The sequence below is a fragment of the Nyctibius grandis genome, chromosome 11 (genome assembly GCF_013368605.1).
Source record: "Nyctibius grandis isolate bNycGra1 chromosome 11, bNycGra1.pri, whole genome shotgun sequence".
NCBI lineage: Eukaryota > Metazoa > Chordata > Aves > Nyctibiiformes > Nyctibiidae > Nyctibius > Nyctibius grandis.
In genome coordinates, this window is record NC_090668.1 from 17,265,967 (window position 1) to 17,284,915 (window position 18,949).

The 18,949-nt window shown below is 34.8% G+C and overlaps 1 protein-coding gene across 1 annotated transcript in view; it reads left to right on the forward strand.

Moving 5' to 3' along the window:
* EFL1 (elongation factor like GTPase 1) overlaps window positions 1–18,949 on the forward strand; it is an 82,716-nt gene that overhangs the window by 20,170 nt on the left and 43,597 nt on the right. Inside the window, exons 13-15 of the mRNA XM_068410135.1 lie at window positions 5,855–6,006; window positions 6,745–6,923; window positions 7,598–7,733. Of these exons, the coding sequence (XP_068266236.1) occupies window positions 5,855–6,006; window positions 6,745–6,923; window positions 7,598–7,733 (467 nt within the window). The remainder of the gene's footprint in view (window positions 1–5,854; window positions 6,007–6,744; window positions 6,924–7,597; window positions 7,734–18,949) is intronic.

Genomic DNA, 18,949 nt, shown 5'->3' on the forward strand with positions numbered 1-18,949 from the left:
AAAGAGGAAGGAAAGCTATCTCCGTGAAAGAAAATAGTGTGTCTTAAAAACACAGCATTGTGTAAATGGGGTTCCTAAACGCATTTTGAAATGTATTGGCCACTGTGTGCTATTTAGAGTTACACAGTGAAGATCGTGCTTAACAGAATTGAGTGATGACTGTGTGGAGTGTGTGAGATCCAATATATAAATCAGCATTCCATGAGGGTGCTCCATAAGAATGCCTGAGCATAAGGAGGAACAAAGAATACATACACTATGTTGATCTCGTGTTTACTAATTTAAGAACACTAATACATGTTATATGTCCCATTTACATGTTAATTTTGAGGAGCTATAACTGTTCTAATGTTTGACTGCTGGACCTATCTGCTTAGGTTATTTGCATCCTTTGGGGGAGGGCAGTGTGAGTATTTTTTAGCATGTTAAAGCATGTAAAAAATCTGAATTTTTTATCTATTTATTTATTTATTTTAATTTATTTTGGCAAGAGTTATTCTTTTCTACTTCCATAGGTTAAACAGGTAGATCCATGCCACCACTGTCTTTTTCTTTCCTTTTGTAAGGTAGTACTGGGTAATGTTACCTTTTTTGTGAATTTCTTAGAAGCTGCAAATTGACTTTGCAGTTTCTGTAGTTTGCCTTATTTCTGTCATCTGCTTGTAATACTTTTTAAGCATAGGTTGGGAAAAGCAAAAAGCTCTTCTAAGTCCAGTGTGTACAATAAATGATAACGAAGTTTGGATTTTTAATTAAAACAACCTCCTTTGAGACTGCTGTTGGCAACTAATGTCTCCTAGAAGGTGACTTTTAAAAATTAATAGATTCTGTACGAAAAGTGCTATGTTTTTGCTTTAACTGTTTAAATAACACAGTTTGTCAGCTGTTACAACACTAGAGTACATGGGAAAATAATTTCAGGTCAGGTTTCAACAGGTTGGCAGCTTATATTTATCTTTCTTAGGAAAAATTTGAAATTTGACTTTTATCTGGTACCAGTATGTCCCTGAGTTTTTATCAGGTTTTCTAAAGAAACGAGAATTGTGCTAATATGTTTTGTCTTCTAGTTTCTTCTGTCTGAACTTCTGAAATGATTTGCTAATTCCAACCAAATCGGACAGAGGTGGAGATTTTAAAGATATTAAGTTCCTGTAAATTTTCTGAAAATTGGTAGTTGGGCACCTGTGGTTATTTATTCTTAAGTATTGCTGTGTGCAGAATTAGATGTTCATTCAGCATATGCTGTTTCTTTCTCTCCTTTCTACTAATGTTTTACATTGAACTGCAGTCTTAAACAGAATGGTTGAGTGTAGGTGTATAAATAAAAGCAGAGCTTGATATTCAGGTACAGAGTATAAATGTTCCAGTTTGTTCTTCCTGAGGTTCAGAATTCTGTCTTTATCTAACCCAGTGTAAAAAAGGACTAGTTAGTCATTAGTTACCATCGAGTTCAAGTAGTTTTAGCTGTTGCTATGTGTATTTAATATAAAATACTGAGAAAATGTAAATTAGATATCAGATGTTTGTCATGATGAAATCCTCTACTAACTTAGTAGAGCTTTGTGTATAATTGTCAAGGTGATATGATGCAATATCAGCAATAGGAGGCAAACTATTATGTTACTTCAAGTCCCTCGTTCTTACAATCCTGCTGAATAATGTAAATAAATAGAGTACACGAAAGAAACTCCATTTCTACTTTTCAGTGGTAATAAAGAAAAGTCTATTGATCAAATAACCTGATGTACTAAAATTATATTTCTTGACTGCGCTATGGAATATAAACCTATAATACCGTTACCATTTTCCTCCAGATAATGTGAAAGCTACTTCTTTCTCCTCAGTCAGCCTGAAATCAGGATTTTTTTTTCTTAGGTGTCACCGTGAAATAGGCACTTTCCCATACAATTCTGCATGAAGTTATGATGATAATTGTTTCTTTGTTTTGTGGTACAGCTTGTTTGCATGTCTTAAACCAACAGATTGTAGTGTGTTTAATCTCTTTCCTTTCTACTGTTTCCTAAAGACTGCATTTGAAAAAATGTAAATCCTGTGATTTTTGTCCAACCTTCAGCTAAAAAGACAATACATTATCTTGATCAAAAGAAGAGAACATTTATAAAGCTCCAAGCTCTAAGAAATTGTTATCTTCTTACAAGTAAATTAATTTTCATGTTTAAAGGCAGTATGACTGTCAGTGACTTCAGTGTGGTCTGAACCTATCATCTTTCTCTTTGCATTAATAGTTTGTTCTAAATTGTAGTTAGTGCATTAGAAATAAACAGGGCATGAGTCATCTGAACAGCCTGTTGGATTTACAGGTTAGCATCTGAAGATGGCACCCAGTTATATAATTGAGTAATATATGCTTTTCAAAAATTAAACCCCCTACTTATGGTTATTATGAAATAAATTTAATTGTAACAGTATACATTTGAATCCAGCTAAGACCTTTGGAACTGATCTGAGAGGAGAATGTAGTAATGGATGAGATTTGAATCCCTGGACATAATTTAGTTTGTGTAATTGTAAGCTTAAGAAAGAAAAGCGTGTAACAATCTGGAAGAGTTTTGCTTCAAGTTTCTTCTTTCTTTATTGTACGTATAGTTTCTGAGATAAACTAAAGGTCAGTATATCAGTCAAGAGTGTTTTTCAAGGTAGTGTATGACAGCTTGATATTGATATCTTAGTTTCATTGCATATATCAGAATGAATGATAATTGCTTTATAATATAATACAAAACAGTTATCTAGTATTCCCCTTTGCAGGAGTGCTGTGCAATTGTTGTATGAAATTTTATGTAAATTCTGATTTGGATAATTTGCAGTTGTTCATTTTGTGTATACATGTTTATTTCTACTGTGAATTGCCTAGTATTTTCAGTTGCAATAGAAAAGATAGAAAATAATCTTAGTAGGTGTACATTAGTTTGTGAATGGAAATAGCTCCATAGACATTAAGCAGTTTAATCCAGAAATCAATGAACTTCAGAAGGATTAGGAAGACCACTGGACTGTGCTGAATTCGAGCAAACAAGCTGCACTTGAGGGAGCTGTCCCTAGGGATGCTGTTTTCAGAAGTCTTTGAATGCCAGATGGTGAGCAGAACAGCAGCCAATGGTTTAACTTAACTTAATTCTGAAGAGCAGAGTGACAGAGAGTAATCCATAAGATTCTCTGTAAATTACTTGCCTTTAAAGATGTTTTTAACAGAAGTTACCCCCTTAGTTTCATGAAGTCAGGCATGTGTCCATGAGCTCATGGAATTTAAACTGGTAAAAACTGTATGGAGAGAAAGTATGCTCGGCCACTTCAAAAACATTGTTCATGGCCTGGGAGATGCATCACAGAAACTTGTTGACAGTAGTATCAATCTTTTGGAAATCAGCTGATGTTCTGACAGCGATGTTTCCTTTTTCAAATGGTCTGAAGGTTAAAAGGTTAAAAAAGCAAACATAATACTTTCTTTAATAATCAGAGGTCAATTTGTGTTTGGGTTCTTTGTTTTGATCATTCACTATGAATTTTTGAAATGTTTTGGAATGAAGTCTCTCTTTGATAACATGAAAGGGTAGAAAAGCTATCATATTCGGAGGATTGATTGGATGAAGAAGTTTAATTGTCGTTCAGTTTGAACTAAATTGAGTTATCCCAGGAGAATGTGGGAATAAAGAAGTTGGCAGTAGCTTGCTTACATTACCTGAAATCTGGTGCATTTAATCAATGATCTACTGAATGTTAATAGTGTGTGTATTACACTCTTTTCCACATTATTATTTCCACAGCATTTGTTTACCACATGGTTGAGGTTAGGATGAATTAGTAATAATGGGGTTACCCATCTATGTCAGCTCTTTTACTTGTGCCTGGTTCACGTGTATGGTATCTGGATGCTGTAGCATCCCTCTGGATGTAGGGAGTCTCTTTTTCTTTCTGCTCCAGAATTTTCATGTACTGTTTTTTGTGTGACTGCATGGTCCCATCTTTTTCTGCCAATATTATGAGGCTGTAGATCCTCAGGAGAGGGAGGAAATATGGTAGGAAGGAAGAGGGGAAAATTTTTCTTCTGGTTTGGGCAGCATTTGTTCAAAATTGATTTCCCTTCTTATTGGTTTTGCCAACTGGAGAAATTGAATAAATCAGGGTGTAATTTAAAACTGGTTTTGTTGTGGATCCAGTGCCTTATGTGCATTAATCTTGTTCTGTGTTCTGCTTGAGTGTGTTACAATGCTATATGAGGATTTATTTGACAACATTATCTTTGTGTGGTTTCTAATTATACTACCAGGAGTGAGTAATTTTATAGCAATTGACACTGACAGAAACCAGGATGGAAGACTAGGTTGTACCTACTAGCTAATGTCCCACCCACACTCAATCTGCTTCTTATCGAATTGAGAATATAATTAACTGTGCTTATGTGTATTGTAACTTACACGAGTGCATTCAGAATTTCAAGGTACCTTTAACATTTGTGATTAGGGCTATCTGACACCTAAATATACCGATACTTTTAAAAATACCATGGAAAGGGAAAAAGAAGCAAACTTTTTTCTTTTACTGTCAAGTTTATTTACACAAATGAAAAGTATTTTTGGACAATAAAATGTGTTGGAATGCATACATATGTCCTCATGTGTATACTATGCCATCATATATAGACTGTATTTATGACACCCTTGGCTGTCTCATCTGTACTTTCCCTATCAATCTCTCTCCTCTGGGAATTTTTCAGACATTCCAAACCCTTAAATAGCTTTGAACAGCTGCCTTCAGGAAAAAAAATCATCATTAAAAAAGTTTTCTTCTCCGCCATCTGCTTTGCATTTTGTATTGTTAAGCCTCTCTTTCTTTTGCAATAAAATAAACAAACCAAACAGAAATACCACACTATCCCAAATTTCAGAGATACATATTCTTAATTCTGTCACAATGATTGTTTAAGAGATGGTTTTTTAAAAGAAAATGGGGAAAAAAAAAAAAAGTAGTTGCTGAGAAGTTCGTAGTGGCAATTTTGCCTTACTTTTGCCTTTTCTATGACATGTAATATGTCTGTCCCAAGTTCTGAGTTCTGAAAGTCTGTGCTTCAAATTCTGACATTTTATGCTGGGGGCTTCTCTTAGGTGATTTTTAGAGAGATTTTTAATTTATGTGTAGTCTTCTTACTCTTTTGAGTTGAATGTTTGGATTCAAGGTAAGCGTGATAACTGTGTTCAAAGTGATTTCCTCAAGTTCTGAAAAAGAATTTTGATAAATTGAAGAGTCTCATTAGGCGTTTTTTAAATTGAGTCTCTTATAGAATGTGTTGTATGCAGAAAAGCATACATATTATGACATATTCCCTGCATTTGAACACTTGCTGTAAAGACTACCTAAAAATAATAAAGATACCACAAGTAATTTGAAATGACAGTATTTGATCCCTGTGTATTTGGAAGAGAAGTCTGGTAGTTTTTTCTAACTAGCTTGGTATAGATAAGCTTAGATTAGTACACTGTATACTTAGTCTTAGCTGTCATTCTAGCTCAGGATAACATACTGGACATGGCGTAAAAAGCAGTTTTGAAAATTGGCTTGGATCTTTTCGGAGAAAGTGAGAATTCACACGTCAGTAGGAGAAACTTGACTTATTTTAACAAAATAAACAGAAGTTTAACATGGTGGCGTCTTCCTAAAAGTGGTAGAGGAAGAGTTTGGTAATTTTAGCAGACTTAAAATATATAATATCATGGGGACAAAAGGCATTCTGAATAAGTTTTTACTTATGCCAAATATAGTATTCTAATTATTGTGATATAATTTATTTTAAAATAAATGACATTTCCAGATACTAATGTTTTAAAATACAATGTAGGCCTTTAACTGAAGAAGAAATAGCTCATCGGCGTGAACTTGTGAAACGAAGGCATGCAGAAAAATTGGCAGCAAATCAAGGAAAGGAGCTGTCAGAAAAGCCCCCACATGAAAATTCATCTGAAGTAACTGGGAACACTGGTGATATGAAAGGTATGGAATGCTCTGCTATCTATTTTTCTCATAGGACGTTTAACAGTAGTGTCTAGGTGTTGTCAAGGGGCTGTGTACCTTAAAAAGAATAGTCCTTACATGTGCCAGTCCAAACAGTTCAATAGGTGGAACTGTACGAAGAGTGGGGAGGGATTTGTAAGAAAGCTGATAGTTCATAAATGCTGGAATAGTGCCATAGATAACCCGTTCCTGTAGCCTGAGAATGTACTTGATCTCCGTGTTTTGAGTCAGTGAAGATAGATGATGCTTGAAGGAAATGCTTTGCTGAAAAATTCAATAATTTTCACTCTAAGTAGAAAGGTGTGGTGATTGACTTTTGCCCTTGTGTATGGGGTAGAAAGATTCAGGTTTGTTTAGCTTTCTGCTAGAGCCTTCTTGTGGACTTGTTACTAGCATACTTTATGCCAATATAACTTTAATTCCTTTAGGCTTTTATGAGAATAACTGTTTAATTACAAAACAAAAACAAAAACAAAAACAAAAAACAAAACAAAACCAAAAAAAAACCCCAAGAAAACCAAACAGCCTGATAATCAATTGGTACAAAAGAAGTGCATGAGCAACAGGACTGGATTATGAGTTACAATGGGGCATTCTTGCTGTCTTCTAATGTGTCGCCAGATGTGATAGGATAATATGTAATTGATTATTTTTTTTCTTCAGATGATGAGGCAGAAACTGCTTTTATACTTCATATATTTTTCTAACTTTGATTAGGTGAAGAACAACAGCTCACTGGTCAAGTGGAGGTCATGACCTCAAAGGCAATGAAAGAGGAAGCAGACAACAAGGAGTCTTTCATTGCTTTTGCTAGAGTGTTCAGTGGCGTGGTGAAAACAGGGCAAAAGATCTTTGTTTTAGGACCAAAATATGATCCCGCTGAGTCTTTGCATAAGGTAAGAGGTGACACTGAAATGTTACCATAACTTGGGATTGTTTTGAAACACTGATGAGTTAACTTTTTAGACATTGCTTGCTTAAAAAAAAAAAAGTTCAAGTAAAAAATTCTAAAAAAGTATTAAAGTAATTTAGGTAATTGTGGTAATGTGTCCGTAAACTCATTATAAACCTTAACATTTCCAAAATAGTTTAAGTACAGTATTGCGTTAGCTAACAATAAATCCAGTATGTGCTTTGATTCAAAGAAAACTTGTGAAGGAAAAACCAATGCTTTTGGGGAACAGGGAGGTGCATAACAGTATTGAAAAAATGGTATTAAATGTTTTGAGATAGATGATCATCTAAGTTCATTACTTATGAATTTACTTTAAAACTTTTTTTTTTTTATCAGTGACAATGAAAAGTGAGCTAGGAGTAGTATGCACTTAACTACTACCAAAGAAAGCATTATTTTTTATTTTCTTGGTAACATTTTGCGAACAAATCCAGTTTGCCACAAGACTAGATTCTTGGAAGGGGAGAAAAATATTTTTAAGTGTATGTTGATTTTTAATATTTAACTTTTGAAATGAAAATGCTTTAGCATATATTTCTTAGCTTTGGACTGAAAGGAGGTTTTGAGGAAGAAGTTTGTGTTGGTACCCAACACTGATTGTTTTACTCTGTGTAGCTGTCATCCCAGTGTTCTGCTACAGATGATCTGCCTTTAGTACCTCATATGACTTGCTGTACATTGGAGAATCTGTACTTACTTATGGGAAGAGAACTTGAAGATCTTGAAGAAGTACCTGCAGGAAATGTTCTGGGTAAGATGCAACTAGCATTTAATTTCCTAGAGCTTGAATCCTTATATCATGCAAAATACACGGAAATTGCTTTGATGTGGTTAATAATAAGAAAACTTCAGTCAATCTATGAATGTTTTTAGGTATGTTGTGTGTGCAAAAAATGAAGGCACTGTAATTAAAGTGTGATTTCTGTGAACTTTGAATTGTGAGGAGGGGAAAAGATGCATGAATAGGAGCAAACTAGCATTATTTATTGTTATCCTCGGGTTGGAGTATTGCCAGGTAAGTATCACTGCCAGAAATTGCCAAAGGCAGCAGTAATGTCTCATATTTTATAAATTGCAGGGATTATTTATAATATTTCCTAATAGTGGGAATTCTGTAATATGACTTCTCTAGTGATGCAGATAATTGTAGTTTTATTTATGTGTCTGCTTCAACTGTGCTGCTAAAAACTATTTCTTCATGGACATTCTTCTCTGTGGACAAGGTCCTAAGTGATAAGTCATCCTAATCATTGAGTTACGCTCTTTTGTGCCAGATTCTAAGCTGCTTTGCTCTAGAGTATAAGTAGCATTCTTTGATGGTTTTCTCATTCATTTGTCTTTTTTAATATCAAAACTAGCGTTTAGAATTTAGAAAGTGTAAACTTTAGACGTTATTCAATTCTTTATTTTTTTCATCTCGTGAATGAAAATGTACAAACTACAGGAAAACATCTTTTTCGTGTCTATTGTCTAATTTTTAGAAATTTATATTAAATATATAGTAAATTAAAAATAGGTGTACTCTGTCAGGGTTGGATTTTGTTAATCTAGGCAATTAACTGTGCTGGTCGCTTTTGGCACAGGCCTGGTGTTCAGAACATAAGCAGCTGGTGAATTAGTTTTATTTGGAAGCTTAATATTTTAAAATTCTGAATTATACCTTACTCCAGTCTGATGCCCAAGTTGACCTTTTTCAGTATCAAAATGTATTAAGTATATGGTGTGTTTACTTCAAAAAATGATTGAGAGTTTAAAAAAAAAACAACCCACCCCAAAACACATTTCAAGAAATGTTTTTCTAACCAATTAATTCTACCAAAAACTTGTGAGAAGTCTCTGCTGCTGAAGGCTAGTCTTCAGTGGGGTCTAGCTTTCCCATAAAGAAAAGCATATTAGTTGAGTGATACGAAAGTTCTAAATGGTGACACAAGATTTGTCGTATTTAGAAGAAATCGTTAGAATTTTAAGATCAGAATTAACAGTCAGAGCTCTTAGCCGAACTGTGTGGTATTTAATCTCTCTTTACCAGATCATTTATATCTTTATATATTGACAAAACAGGTTTTCATTTTTACCCAGAATGTACAAGCTCAAGTCTATATATATATTTAAAATGTGATGTAATTTTAAAGAGTTTTTAAAACTAAAAGCCCTAAATACCTTCTTGTTCATTTGTTTCTCCCATTTCCCTGTAAAGCTGCATTACTAATTTACATAAATTCAATAAACACCTTTACTGATTTGATGATGATTTACCACACTCAGGAGAAAATGCAGTACATTTATATGAAAGGAATCTGTAACAATGGTGATGCAAGACTTTTATTGTTCCAGTTAGTAATTTCTGTTTCAAAGGCCATTTATCTTCCAGCTTTAAAGCATACAGCAGTGATTTCTCTCCAGCCATATAAGGAAATTGCTTGTAGGTTATCTAGTAAATTAAGGTGGCTTTTCTGAAAGCTTTGTGGTTTTACTCTATATAATTAAATTATTGCCATAAGGAATACACAGTTAATCATGACTGCCTATTTCCACTTCAAAACTTGTGGTATAGGGTTTTTTCAGATTTATTTTCTTCAGGGTTTGGGGTTTTTTTTGCTGTTATTTATACATTGTTTCTTACGAGGAAGAATCCACTTGGTCTTAGTGAGAAGCCTTTTTATTCTTTATACTGGCTTATGCAAAGTTTTAATGATCAAAGAAGCAGCTTTATACATAGGTTGTTTTACTGAAGATGAAAAGATTTCATTCCTTGCTCCTTGTGTTCAATTAATATTTCCTTAAAATACTAATCTCCTTATAATTGCTAAAAATCTGAGAAATTTATAGCAAAATATTGTAAGAGGGAAAGGTAATGAAGTATACTGTGTTTGAACTACAATGTTCAAGAACATCCAGCTGAAAAGCAATACTATGTCCCTGCCTAATATGCATAGCCATTCTGCCAAGCTTTGGAAAGTTATTTTCTGATATTATGCTGAGTTCCTGGAAGTTAGGAGAGACAGACAGACTGTTTTGCATTTGTTAATTTTTATTGCAAGTTTGCAGCTCAAATGTTTTGTCAAAAGTATTTGTCAAAAAGCTTTAAGCAGTATGTCATTTTCAAGTAATATGACAAACACAAAATACTGCCTCCTTCCACATAGCTGTTTCTAATTCACAATTTTTCTTCTTTACAATCTCTGCGACTACTATACATTTTTTGTAGTCCTTGAGTAGGAGGTGAAATATGATTTAAAACAAATGAAAAAGTTCTTGGGGACCAAGGATAATAAAGTCTTTGCAACAAATCTTTTAAAAATTGTCAGAATATTCTATGAAAAGGGTAAAATTTCTGTCTCTGACAAAAACACCTGGTTTGTAGAATTTGTGATTTAGAAGCACTATTGATTTCTGCACTCTAAGAACTAAAAAGGAGTATGTGAACAAAATGCTTTCTGAGGAGAGAGTACTGTCTTATTTTTCACTTTTTTTCCCTGCACTTCTGTTAGAGGTCCTGTGCCAGCAGACAGAAAATTATACTTGGTAACTGGTACTACAGGTTCTACTTTGTACTACTTTGAATGAACAGAGACCTTGCAGGAGGCAAATCTAGTTACTGGCGCAGCAGATAAGGTTAGGTATGTGCCCTCAGGTTCCAAATGGCACTTGTATTCAGTTGAAACTGCTGAACGAAAAACATGATAGTCATTGCAGTGGGCCATGAAAAGTATCTTGAGGTTTAATTTGGAAAAATGTAGAAGTACTGATCCATTTAATTTATTATGTCATTTCATGAATGAAAAAACGTTGCTTCTTTACCAGGAGGGAAAACAATAACTTAAATTGAAACAGTGTTAAAAGTTCCACAAGGGAGATTATTACAAGCAACTTTTAAAATATTTTGGTTATGTTTCTATGTTAAGAATATTTCATCTAAATCAAGATTACCTCTATCACACTAGTAGGTGTTTTGAAGCATTAATAAGACTGTATTCTGAGGAATGCAGGAGGAAGTGGAGACAGTTCATTTGCTTGTTCCCATGCAAGAATCGCTCTCTCTTTATATATATATATATATAGGTATTTATTGATTGATTCATTTATTTAAACCAGGCAAAGGAAAAGTACAAATACAGGAAAAGCGTAATTTTGTAACACTTGTTCTGATATTTTTGTGGTTGAAGAAGATAAAAAGAACTTAGTGGCTGATCCCCAAAGTGACAAAGGAAAAATTAGAAGGTAGTATGTGAGCAAAAAGTAATTTGGGCTCATAAAGATTCAGCAAGTGCATGCCCTCCACATGCACATGATAGCTTCCTTTTTCCCCTCCCCTTTTTGCTGTTTTTCTTGTTGCTGTCCTGTATTTGAGGGAAAAATGCCTTTTTTGTTCTACGCAAAAAAAAAAAAAAAGGGGGGGGGGTTTGGTAAGGAACACAGTTGTTGGAGTTGGTGTAAAAATGTACTTTAAGTAGGCAAAAAGAGGTAGTGGGTTTTTGTGATGATATCATGCACAGATGAAAGGCCTAGGATTCCCATGCTGTGTATTGATTCTTATTTTTAAGTAATTTAAGCAAATGCTTATGTAAAAAACAAGGAACATGTTTCTGAACACACTTAGATACCTGTATAAGTGAATAATGTTGTGGGTTTTTTTTAAACTTGGCTCAGTGTCATGTTTGTCTGAGTAAATAAATGAAGGATTGTGAAGTCATACATTTTTGTTAATTGAAATAAAATGTATCTCAAGGCATGTTGGGCATGCATGCTCATGCATGTGCATACACATGACTTCAGAATAACATAGATCTTAAAATTGACATGTCTACTGCTTTTTATCCACAAGTACCACAACAATAGTCTTGTGTTTGCTAGCATACAAAAACCAGATTTTTCTTAGAGCTGCCTATGTGACTATTTAAGTGCTTTTTGTGTTTTGTTGAATACTGTTAAAAGCAAAGCTTTTCCCTTACCGCTAGATTTGTAGTGCTTTAGTATAATGCTCATAGGAGGCTAGATGATTTCCTGAATGTTTTCAAATGCAGTTAGCTATGTGAATATCAAGTGTTTACCAAATTAAGAGCATTTGTTTCTTTAACTTACCAAATGCCATTGTTAAAAGCAGGAATCTGGAAGCCACCTCACTATGAACTGACTTCCTATGTGACAGACTGCGGTGTACCTTGTTTTTTCCAGTTCTAAAATGCTTGTTTTCCCATACAATGTTCTTTCATGTTTTAATTATTTATAAAGCACTTATAGGATTCTTGACATGTAAACAATATGACATGGGAAATGTAGGTGGCTATGGATTCATAATTATAGATTTTTTTTTTTGTACCTTTCTGAAGATAGGTGCCATACCGCTGCAGTTGGCATGAAGAGCTGGTATGAAGTAGTATAGCTAACCTCATTACAAGGTGTCTTAACAAGCATTTTATTCCTTTAGGACTTCATCGAACAATTTAGGAGCTTTTAATAAGCAGCCTCTGTTAGGAGCAAAGAGCAGCTGCAAGCAGCGATGCCATTTTAAAGGCCCAGAATGGCTTTCTAGGACTGATGCCAACTAGCAAGCATTACCACCTTCTGTGAAAGCCCTAGGAACAGTCCTGCTGTTGCACCAGCCTTTTATTTCTGTGCAAACATTTGGTGGGCTAATTTCACTCTCTGAATCAGTAACGTGATTATTTAAAAAAAAAAAAAAAAATAGCCAGCTTGAAGTGATTCCAGCTGCATGGGCTGTCTCATGTCAGGATACTCTGATCAGTGAACACAGGAGGGCAGTCTTTCTCAAGAATGTTATTGAAATTAGCCAAAAATAGTGAATGAGACAAAGAAAACTCAAACCTTTGTCTTCAGTTTTGAAATACTTACAGATTTTATTGCTAACTGCCATCTTATAACCCCAATAAAATAACCTTGCATTTTAAACTAGTTTATAGTAATCCAGCATTATTCAGGAAAAGGTATATAATTGAATGGACTTTTGTTAATGAATGACATTTTATCTCTATGAACTGTTCAGTTTACCTGACATTGTTGTATCTATATTAATTTCCTACACAACTGATGTTTTATGAATAGTTAAATTGTTGAAAAAATTAAATATGTTCAAGTTGTTTCTTTGAGCTAAAGACATAATAGTTAATCTGTTGTTTGGCCTCTTTCAGTGCTGGAAACTGAAACCATTTTCTTAACTCTATTTCTGCTGTAGTGGACTTAGTGCCTTTGCAGTTATTGCTCTTTGCTGTGTGTGGTTCCAACAAGCAGGCTGAGTAATTTATGTTGCTTATTAGGCAATGTAACATAACATGGTGCACAGCTAATGAACTAGTATCAAATGAACTTAAAGTGTATTTTGCTGATCATCTGATAAGTTTCCTTTGCCCTGTTTGCCTTACCAAAAAAATAGTTGTTGGTTCATTACCTTGTTTTCAAATCGATATCAACATATCACTGGAGAGGAAAAAATATGGCATGTCTTAGGTCAGAGGTACAGCACTGACGTGTCTTTATTGACCCAGATAAGGTTTTTTGGGGAAGAATACTTTGAATGGTTACTAGTTTCCTTATAAAGCCTTTTTAAGTTGAGTGTTTTTTTAATTTAATTGAAGAATTTAAATTGCTTTTTTGAGTAGATGTATTTTTTCTGTTTTTCTGACTGTAGCTTCTTAAGACTATAAAAGGAAATCATAAGTGTGGTAATTCTTTCTGAAGAAAACCACTTTTAAATTCTTTAGTGCTTCTGGAATGTTCTCTGCTCTGATTTTCAGGAGTGTATTATGAGATCTTAAAAATGTGTTTAGTCTTGCCACTGGAATACAAGGGTTTTTTTATCATACTTTAAAATTGAGCTGTATAAGGTTATTTAAGTTAAAATCGTAATACATTCATCTAGCCAAAAATGCCTTTAAGTTTGCTCTTGACCACTGTTGGGTTATAATGTCAAAAGATATAATATCAAAAAATTCAAATAATTAAGTTTTTGAGGAAAGGAGAGAATGCAACGAAACATTCTGTATCAGTTTTAAAGCAACTTTTTGTTATAATCTGTAAAATCTGAGCTTTCTTGTAAATGAAAATTAGATTTCTAAATAATCTCCCAAATGTGAGGCAAGCGCTCCTGATTCTTTGGGGTTTGTATGCAGATGGATACTTGCTGATGCTTGAGGTTTCCCAAATAGTACCAGAAGGAAAACTGCCCAGACTTGTCAGTGTTCGTTAGTGCTACTTATATGCCTGTGGGCAGCAGTGGGACTAACAAGAATCAAGACAATTTCATACCATTGCTGCTTGAAGAAACTCGCAGCACAGCAGCAGGCACATGCTCTGCAGCTACTTAATAGAAAAGATCTAGAAATAGACTGGAAAGAGGGTTTGAGGTGCAGGCAGTCGTCTCTGTTTATCACCCCTGTATTTGCTTCAGAAAGAAGTGATTTTTGGCCTTGGGACTTCAAAGTTATTAGATGACTGTTGTTACATTAATATACATTGATCAGAATTCAGGGCTAGTGTTAAAAGAGATGGACTCCTTTTCCTCTGTTGGAGAACTGACTACGAAGTCATTGCCTCTGGGCGGATGTTACTCAGGCTTTCAATAGCTAACTGCTTGTGGGTTTAGGTCTCAGATACTAGCTGGCTTATCTCCAAAATTTCCCAGTCTTCTGTGTGAGTACTTGATTGGGTGTGATTTTTCAAGTCTCTTTTAAATGAGAGGATAGGGATTTTCCCCAATATTTCAGTTAGTTTCTTTAGTCAGCATCAATGTATTATTTTTAGTCTCTCCCTCTATGAAACTGAATATGCCCATGTATAAATAAAGGGAGAACAGTTATCTACAGAAATAGCCGTACTTATTACTTGGATAATGAACCTCTTATTTTTTCCAATACTGTAAGAGAACAAGAGTGTTAAAGTAGTTAGCATCACTGATGTAAAATGGTAATAGAAGTCTTAAGGTGAAATTTTGAGATGATTGGCTGATCTCACAGCCGTAATGTTGCATTTGGGATTTTTTCCTGCATACTGAGATACATCACTGATGACTTTGGGAAATTACCTCACGTCTTCATTTGAAGAGCCTGAAAACTATACCCTCCCTCAATCTGCTTATAAAAATCACTTGGAGAATGCTTTTGTGTTTAGTGTTTTGTATTTTTTTTTAAACCAGTATCCTCTTTAAAACTAGAATGTCAGTATTGTTTAGTAGGTGGCAGTTTATAGCATAGCCGTGTGCTCTCACCTTTCTTACAGTGTGGTTCTACGGGAACCATCTAACTTGCCTTGATTGGTTGAAAAATCTCTAAAGAGACTTTAGTATCCATTACCAAATGAGGATCTATGATAGATGAACCAAAATGTCTTCAGTTTTGTACTCAAAGTTGTCAGAATTCCCTTTCTAAGAATATCCTGCCTGTTAGTGCCTCTATGAAATACTGTATGAAGAAGTGGGAAGCATCGGTTCAGGGTTGAACTCGGACTCTGGGGCACTAGGATAAATGGCTGAGAGATTCAGCAAGCATGCCTAATTTGAAGAATTAGTGTTTAAGGTTCAGTTTTCAACAGAGGTCTAAATTACCTAACAAGGATCTGTATTTCGACTATATAAGTGAACCTTTTATCCCTCTGTACAAAATGGTATTAGGCTTGTTTTCCTACTTCTGAATTAAATACACTGGACAATTCTCTTTACAGAAGTAGTTTGCTGTAAAACTCAAACTTTCAGAAAGCTGTTTTAAAGGCGCATTTCACAGAATCAGACACAGAGTCACAGAATCAATCAGGTTGGAAGAGACCTCTGGGATCATCGAGTCCAACCGTTGCCCTGACACCACCATGTCAACTAGACCATGGCACTAAGTGCCATGTCCAGTCTTTTCTTAAACACGTCCAGAGATGGTGACTCCACCACCTCCCTGGGCAGCCTGTTCCAATGTCTAGTGATCCCTTCTGAGAAGAAATTCTTCCTAATGTCCAACCTGAACCTCCCCTGGCAAAGCTTGAGGCTATGTCCTTTGTTTAATGTGGCAGTGGGTTTTCTAAAAATCAAACTGAGAACATGCAGTGTCATTTCAGGAATAGGTATAAAATAATTGCTTTAAGCACAAGTGAGTTTGAAAATATATGCCTTATTACATGTAAATCCATGTATACCAATTCAGATGTAAAAAAGACACCGTAAATCAAATCTGTTTAGGAATGTGTGCAATTACCAGTGCAGAAAAGAAGTTTTATTCTTAAGTTTTATTTAAGTTTTGCAACGTTATTTATGGAAAATACATCTCTCATGCTACTGTGTTGGTACTTGAATCAGATAGTGACATTTCTGAAAAGAATTATGTACTTTTAATCAGCTGGCTATTCGTTTAACTGTTCTAGTCAGATAAAGTTCAGTTTCTATCAGATGAATTAAGCTTTTCAGCTTCATTGCAAAGGTAGTCAATTCATGTACTAAAAGGTAGTTGTAAAATGTAGATATTTGTCATAGTATACTTCGGGGCAGATAACTAAACAAAAATGTAACTGGAATACAGTCTTATGGGTATCATTTAGGCTAGGCTTTTACTTAAGTGTGGAATTGCAAAGACATTGAAGGGTGTAAAAAAACTTATATTAAATGGTGAGTTTATCTGTTTGGATAATCTTTGTTTTCTGTATCTTAGAAATATATTTTAGGTGTGTGTACATCTCCATTCTAACATAGCTTCTCTCTTGCCAGGCCTCGAATACAGAGCTGCATCTTTGTCCTTTTGCGGTCTCAATCAGGACAATGTGCTCCTCCCAACACAGCCTTAAATAACACAAACTACCTGCCTAGATAATCCTATTGATGATACAAAATATTTTCACTTCTGATGTTTATCAGTGCTGAAATATACCACGTGTAACTTGGGGGTGGGAAGGAGAAACTTGGATCTAGAAATTACCATTTAGTTGACTCAAAGTGTTATCCTCCCTGTGCCCTGTAGGAGGCAGTGAATTGAGTGGTGGATAAAAGTTTTTCTAGCCAGTGTAGGTTTTGTTGGTTAAGCCTAGTTTGTCACTATTTTTGCATAGTTCTCAACTTCTGAGTAATTTCTCCAGTCTTACCTTTTTCAGCTTTAGTTCATCAGGAACTTGTTCTCTGCATATGTGGTTTTTAGCAATAGAAGCTTTATAATTCTCTTGAATTTGTAATGTTCTCTATTACTGTATAATCTCTTTTCCAAGTTTATGCAAAATTGAAATTTCTTTACATGGTTTTGATTGAATAAGGCTTTTTTCCCCGTCTTTATACTTAGAACAAATATCCTGTGAACAAAACAGTTCTGAAGAAAAAAGTTGGTGGTTTTCTTTATTTTTCACTGAGTTTCAATTTCTCATGACATATGCACAACTTTCTGATAAGGATTATAATTTAAGTTGAATATCAAATGATCTCAATATTCAAAGCATCTGAGTTATGATGATTCCTTGACAAATTAAGGTAGTTAGAGAATTGTCATGTAATTTTCCATACATTTCTTTAACAGAAATGGAAATAAGAACCACGTAACTTGTTTTATCCTTTAAACTGTTTTCTTATTCCCATTTCACGTGAAGCCAGAGGGCACTGTTTTTCATACAATACAAAAATGTGTAGCTATTTCAGTTTTGGGTAAAGGTCTCACATGGATTCACAGCACTGTCAATGTAGTGAAAACTTTGGATTATGGTTTTTAATGTGCATTTCTTCATGCAGAAAATCTACAGATGTTTTGACTCTAAATTAAATTAATCTCACCGAATATTCTGAAAGCCAAAAATCTGCACTCAGTGTGGTGCCTACTTATTAGCTCAACTCAGAAATAATGTACTGGTTTCAGAGGCAGTGTAGTATTAAGTAAAGCCACTGTCACGAAAACATCTTGTTTAGCTGCTTTTTTTTCTTTGATACTTCCTTTGTCCTGAGAAAAGCTACTGCTTTATATGAAAAAGAGATGGGAAAATTCTCCTCTCTGAATGTTTCTTTAACTTTCATGGCTACACTAATTGCCTTCTGCACAGAGTAATAGCCAGGCTGTAGAAATTAGGCTGGACCTCCCTCAGCTGTCTTTGGAGTGTTAACATGGATCTGAAATCTACCCTTTTCCTCTAAGCTCCCCACCCGAAATCTTAACGTTAACCTCCTGTTTTCTATTTGGATTCCACCTTCCTCTCTGCCTTTCCATCTGTTACTCTACCTCAGCTTTTTATTTTGATTACCTTAGTTATCCCATGTCAATAAAGTAAGACTATATGCGAATATTTTAGTTAACCACAACCTAAGCCAATGCAAAAGCTCTTCAGCTAACTGGCATTGTTTATGCAACATAAACCAGTAATCCGTGAGGGCAATTTATTTGAATGTGTTTTGAATTCCTGCTGGAGCACTTCCTAATCTTAGCCAGGCCTCCTGTGTAAGGGAGAGAAGAGCAGGATACACGCTTTCACACCCGCATGTGAAGAAGTGTTTGTCTTATTGTGTAATAGATGTAGTGCCTGTAATATACAGCATTCTTGCAATAAATACCATCTGTGGTTGTGAAATGCTTCTACTTCTACATTTGAACTAGCCACAAAAGCCTTTTATGACTTTGTATATTTCTCTTTTGCTTCTATTGTCTGTTGTTACCAAAATTTCTTCAAGGAGTTTAGAAAAGGCAAGGAGGGGGTTGTGGTGCGGGCATGGGAGTCTGAGCGAGGAAGACCAGTTGGGAATTAATTCCGCAAACAACCCCACTGAACATGAACACGGTTGCAGAGAATCAAAATCCTGTGTAACAAATGAGAAGGTTACAAAGTCAAGAGATTGTTAATAAAGACTATGAGTATTTTCTAAATATTTTCCTGAGATTTTGATGTTCTTTCATGCTTCACATTAAATTGCAAAAGTGTTGTGATGGTTGTTTGGCCTGTGTCAGGGTGTGAGTCATGAAGTTGGCTTTGTCTGGCTTGTGAACTGTGGGGGGGAGTTAAGGCAGAGCTATA